Below are 6,336 nucleotides of genomic sequence, written 5' to 3'. Positions count from 1 at the left end.
ATTTATGTATATTTAAAAAAACGTTTTGATTATAGTAAGATCTGTCGCCAGACCAAAGTCATTTGATATAGTATTTGTTATTTACTTTAACAAAAACTTTTTTGGGTTACAGTATTACTAATAAATATAAATACTAACTTTCCATGTTAAAGACCTTGGGTTTATTTATTGTTTGTTTGTAGTTAAGCACAAAGCTACACAATAGGCTATCTGTGCTATGCCCACCACAGGTATCGAAACCCGGTTTCTAGCAAGACCTTGGGTTTAAAATTACGAAGATCTTAATCATCCCATCTAAATCATTGTCTTTCATTCGCCTCTTTATACGAACATTGATGTTTTTTTTCCCCCTTTCGTGAATATCCAGAAAGAATAATTGATTTTCAGTCCGCTTTTCTTCTTGTAAAAGCATTCGTTTTCAACTCAGTTTTTCACATGTTGTTGATTTGTTCTAAACATGAACATTTCATGAACTTGAATATCGTCTTACAATTCACGGCACAGTTACGATTTTGTTAATCCAATAAGGAGTTAATAGCGGACAACTACTGTAATAAGTTTAAAAATTAACTTCAGAATTTCCAAAGAGACCCTCCCGGCTATACTACGCCGATTGTTCAAACCGCCACTGATTTCTTCCACTTCGAGCGCTGGCATATGATATATATATAAAATAAAACCAAAAATTAACTTGGTCACTTTCTATCCAATACAATCATAACAATACATTCTCATACTGTGAGTCATTAGAAGTTCAATACAATAGTGAAAATGCAGGTCTGATTCTCATACTGTAAAGCATTAGACGTCCTATACAATGCCCCCCCCCCCAATGGCACAGCGGAATGTCTGCGAACTAATACCGTTAGAAACTAGATTTTGATACCCGTGGTGGGCAGAGCACAGATAGCCCATTTTGTATCTTTATGTTTAACTTCAAACAAACAAATCTCATTTAATTATTTATAAAAAAAAATGAAATTTTGGGCCCGGCATGGCCAGGTAGTTAGAGCGCTTGACTCGCAATCTGAGGGCTGCGAGTTCGAATCCACGTCCCACCAAACGTGCTTGCCCTTTCAGCCATGGGAGCGTTATAAAGTGACGGTCAATTCCACCATTTGTTGGTAAAAGAATAGCCCAAGAGTAGCGCGAAATTCAAAACAAACCAATCCTATACAATAATGACAATACAGGCCTGATTTTCATATTGTAAATCACTAGACGTCAAATACAATAATGACAATACAGGCTAGATCCTTATACTGTAAATCATTAGACGTATAACTTTCCTCTAATTCCAGTAATAAGCAATTATATAAGAATCGATATATTTTCCGTAATTATTATAAACTCAAGCTGCTATCTAATGAGATTCCAGATAATTTTAGTAACTTTGGTTTAAAACACAAGAAGACGGGCAAAAATATCTTACTTTAACTCTTTCTTGATAGATGGATATAAACATTAATAAAATTTTCCGTTTAACAAATAGCAAACGTCTTTTTTTTCACAGCAATAGGCACACTTTTGCCGTTGTTATATTCATCCTTATATTTCATTTTTGCCTGTTTTTAATTCCGAACTTAACAGTGGAGGTAATTACTGAAATTATGGTAAACTATCAGTTTCTTCTCAAACTTTTTACCTTAGAGCGAGTACCAACGCTAAAATTCGGGGTTCGTTCCCTGAGAGGTGCATTGCAGACAGGGCGTTGTGTAGTTTTATGCTGTAAGAAAACGAATAAATAATAGTATGCTGATACAATTTTATGTTGTGTCATGTAAGGTTCACTAAAACTTTGAAATGGCCACAACAAACTTATGCTGTAATAGATTATTTGGGGGTGATGGGAGGTTAAGGTATATATGTTTGCGCGTGTGTGTGTGTTTTCATTAGTATTATAAAATCACAATTGTACCTCATTTTTTGAATAGCTTACAAGAAAACATTTCGTTTATTTAACAACAGTAAACATATGGTAAGAATGACCGAGTTTGTTTGTTTTAGAGCAAAGCCACATTGGGCTATCTGCTGTGTCCACCGCGGGGATCGAACCCAGGATTTTAGCGTTAAAAAAGTCCATAGACTTACCGCTGTCCCAACGGGGGACAGGATGGCCGAGAAAATATATTTACTTCCTTTTCTTTTAAAAACTAACGAGTGACGAGGTTCTTATGTGCAAGATACTAGATCTGAAATTGGTATGACTTCATACTGTCCAGGATTACTTTAGAAGGAAATTGATTCAAAAAGTCTCCCATAGAGTACGTCCAATAATGCTGTACCGATAGGTGCGCTATTTTGCATTGAAAAGCAAACAGGTTCATTTGAGTTAGAAATTAACAAACAACGACTTGTAAAAACAATGATATTTATTTTGGAAAACATATTATATGTTTCGACAGCATCTAGGTCCGTATTCTCTAGGTATATTATAAAAGGTTGCTAAAGCATACATAGTTTATAAACAGACAATGGCATGTGAGTTTATTAGGTTTACAGATCGAAATAATTTCGTCACGTGAGAGCGTTGAAATTTTAAAAGCGAGGTTTACGACTTAAGGAAATTATCTGGTCTCGTCAAGTGCGAGAAAGAATACGAAGAGAATACACTCAACCAAAATTCGTCCGTCGGTGGGTCAGTGGTAATTTTACGGATTTACAACACTAAATTTTAGAGTTCGATTCCCTGTGGTGGACCCAGCAGATAGCCTAATGTGGCTTTCTTCTAAATCGAACAAAGTCTGCTAATGTTACCAAATCGTTGTTTGTTGATTTACTACTGCATTAGCTTCCCTACAAACGGTTCATTTCAATGGTATACTATTCAATTGATTGAGATCATCTTATAATATATGACAATGAATCGCCCAATAATATGTTTGCCACTTCCTGTTATATTCAAGTATTACAGAATTCTGTGCTTATATGAGTACCAATCTTTGTCTTGATTTCAGATGAAATGTGTTCCACCAACCGATGTTTTACACTATTCGACGAATCGACAACGTGGGAGAACGCTGACGTCTACTGTAAAAATATTGGTCAAGAATTGGCTACCCCTTCCGACCTGTCCACAGCTAACCTTTTAATTAACTTCTGTAAAACTTACATAAGGAATCAAGGTCAAAACACCCCTTCAGTATGGATTGGGTTAAGTGATATAGCCACTGAGGGTCAGATGGTTTTCAAAGATGGAACTGAACTGGATCTAAATGTGAGTTGGCCCTGGGCACCTGGAGAACCAGTGAACACCATTCTTTACAACTGCGTACGGATGCAGGGTTCTGCGAATTTCCTCTGGCAGCTATTTTATTGCTCTAATACCTACCTTGTAATATGTGAGCGGTCCCTTCTAGGTGAGTATGAAATATCAACATTGTATAACAGGCTTATAACGAACTACTGACGAAGCTAAATCTGTTATTCGTGGGTATTATTTTTACGTTATTATTGATCAAAACTTTAAAAAGTGTGTAGAAAACTTTCACTTAAAATCAGATTTGTTTCACGCCCCTCTTTCGTTTGTTTTAGTGCAAAGCCACATTGAGCTATCTGTTGTGTATACTGCGGGGGAATCGAACCTCGGATTCTAGCGTTGTAAGTCCATAAACTTACCGCTGTCCCACCGGAGGCCATTTCAACAAGAAATTAGAATATTATCGAACCTGTTTCTATCACTGAAACTCCTGATTGTAGTAAGAATTAAAAAAAATACTTAACCCAAAACAGTAACAAAAACTGATTTTCAAACAAGCCGTTCATTTGTTACCACTTCACTTAGCTTTATCTTTACATCTAGGTTTCATTTCCAATTCATGAAGAACCTCTGAAAACTTGGTTAGTTATCTCCCGACTAGTTTATTAAACAGGTAGCTTCTCGGGCGTGTCATCTTCAAGTGTCTTCATCTTGTTAAGCAGCTAATTTAGTCAGTAATTTGAAATAGAATCGGATATAACAAGATGTATTTGATATTCAAGTACTGAAGAAAGAAAGATCAACTAGAAAAGTTTTCGGTGTAACAAAACTGTAACATTATAAATTAATTTCATATAAACAGAAATTAACTTTTGTGAAAAAATTTTAAAATGAAACTCATCTAGATACTTACGAATAGTTAGGCATACATTTAATAGAATTAATAAAAATCTAATGTATTAGTTCTTATGTGTTGCAAGAAGTAATATAAAAGTATGTATCTTAGGTTGATGATTTACTGAAAAATGAGAATTCCAGAAATATTTTATATCCCAGTATTGTTTTTTGTTTTCTAATTAGTTACTGGTTTTAAATGTTTAAGTTTATCTTTGTCAACAATTTATCACCAGTTTATGGAAATAGTTCTAGATATTGATATAAATTACAAGCACATAAGAGGACAAATTATTACTTTCCTAACAAGTAATGTAACTCTAAATAGTTTTAATTGTTAAGAGGTTTACAGCAGTATATAGGTTATTAGCTGATGCACCTAATCAACGCGCACAGAAGGCACAAGACTCAGATCCGAAAAACGCCCCCCCCCTCACTATCTCACTCCCCTGGGAATCCTTAAATGTACCTGCCACATTTGGAGACATAGAGACTTTTGTCGAATAATGGTTTAGATAACACATGACTGAAGATGAGATATTTATGTTGTTTTGTTAGCAGAGCTGAATTAATGCAAGGGCTGGAAATTTTATCGATGCACCCCTAAAAATACATTAGTTCCGCGGCCCTCAGTAGGCTTAATCCGGGCATGCTTGTTCGCAATATAATTTCGCTGTCAAAATCCACAAAAAACAAAACTTATACAATCTTTATTACCAATTTACACATAATAAAGTAATCTTTATTTGAGTAAATAAGTTATTTCAAAGACAATATTCAGTAATGATAGCGAACTGAGAAACGGGTATTTTTTTAATACCATGAATATTCATTTACTTTGTGCTATTAGTCTATATCTTAGAAACCGCTGTGGAAAACAGGGAGTATTTAGAAATTTTGATGTGGCAGACTTTGAGAGAGTTTCAGGTAAGTAAAGTTCATCCCACCACATGTGTGTTTTGTTATATTTGTTTTCAGAACAAAGAAAGTGTGCGTTCGTGTTAAAGTATGTTTGCTTACCACTGAAATGTGCATCTTGTCATACAATTATTTTTAAAATGGTATACAGAAGAACGTCATCTATTGGTGTAAACAGTGAAATTCAAATATTAATCCGTATATTATGGTAGAAACATATATAAATATTACGATGTTTATAATATTTTGCATCTTGCAGACACTTCAACACTTCTAATATTACTGTTTGGTTTGTCTATTTGAACTTACTCATTGGTGAAATAATTCGTGCTGACGAGGAATCCATTTGAATTAAATATAAATATAGTAGAGACGGCTGATATGGGTATTAAATAAGGATTTTTTAATGCCCCTATCAGCCGTCTGTACTATATTTATATGAACTCGTTTTCCTTACACATGTTCGAGGCATGTCTAATACTTTTAGTGCAGCAGTATATTCAGAATTTATGAGCCTAGGTGAGGTTACCGTCATTATTTTAGGATTTATTATGATTACTCTTTAATCATTTAGTTACACGGGTATATTTTTGTCACTTAGAATACGTGTTTTGAACCATTTTAACAGAATTTTCTTTAGTACAATAACAAAAGGCTTTTCGGAACGTACCCAGTATCTTTACAATACACCTTTCGTGTTTGTTTAATTATACATCGTGTCAGAAATAAATTAACAAACAACGGGAGTTTGAAAAATCAATATATTAGTCATCAATATACTGAAGAAAGAAAGAAAACTGTGAACAGTGGTGTTGGAAGGAATTGCAAAGTGGGGTTGCTTGGCTAGACATACAGATTTTACAGTGAGAGATTTGAAGTATAAGAAGCTGCTAAGAACAGCTCCCGTGCTGCCAAAGGCAACTCAATCTATGGGGGCATTAATATAATAATATAACTTACAGTTACTATATAAGGCAAATATGTAAAAGTGGGGGTGCTACAGCAGCCCCAGTTCCGACGCCTCTGGTGAATGTTTTTGGTGTAACAAAAGTCTGACATTTTAAAATTAATTTTAGATAAGCAGAAATTAACTGTTGCGAGAAGATGTTAAAATAAAACTCCTCTAAATACTTAAGAAACGTTTTTGAAACGAAATTATGGCCTATTCATTATTCAAACAGATTATTTGTCTAAAATGTTTATTTGTATAACTCGTATAAATATTTTGATTTTTTGAAGAACAACAGAATAGCGAAAAGACGTCCATTTTACTCATGATCCTTTTCATGAATGTGGTGTTTAACCGTGCACATCCTGTGTAACAT

General features: G+C 34.4%; 1 protein-coding gene across 1 annotated transcript in view; it reads left to right on the top strand.

Moving 5' to 3' along the window:
• Positions 1-5,020, top strand: part of LOC106474777 (snaclec bothroinsularin subunit beta-like) — a gene marked incomplete at its 3' end in the record, with an annotated part of 9,751 nt that extends 4,731 nt beyond the window's left edge. The window contains exons 3-4 of the mRNA XM_013935467.2: positions 2,958-3,359; positions 4,944-5,020. Of these exons, the coding sequence (XP_013790921.2) occupies positions 2,958-3,359; positions 4,944-5,020 (479 nt within the window). The remainder of the gene's footprint in view (positions 1-2,957; positions 3,360-4,943) is intronic.
• Positions 5,021-6,336: the final 1,316 nt, after the last annotated feature.

Source organism: Limulus polyphemus, unplaced genomic scaffold (assembly GCF_000517525.1).
Source record: "Limulus polyphemus unplaced genomic scaffold, Limulus_polyphemus-2.1.2 Scaffold7677, whole genome shotgun sequence".
Taxonomy (NCBI): domain Eukaryota; kingdom Metazoa; phylum Arthropoda; class Merostomata; order Xiphosura; family Limulidae; genus Limulus; species Limulus polyphemus.
Note: the sequence above shows the minus strand (reverse complement) of the source record. Positions and strands in the feature narration are given on the sequence as shown.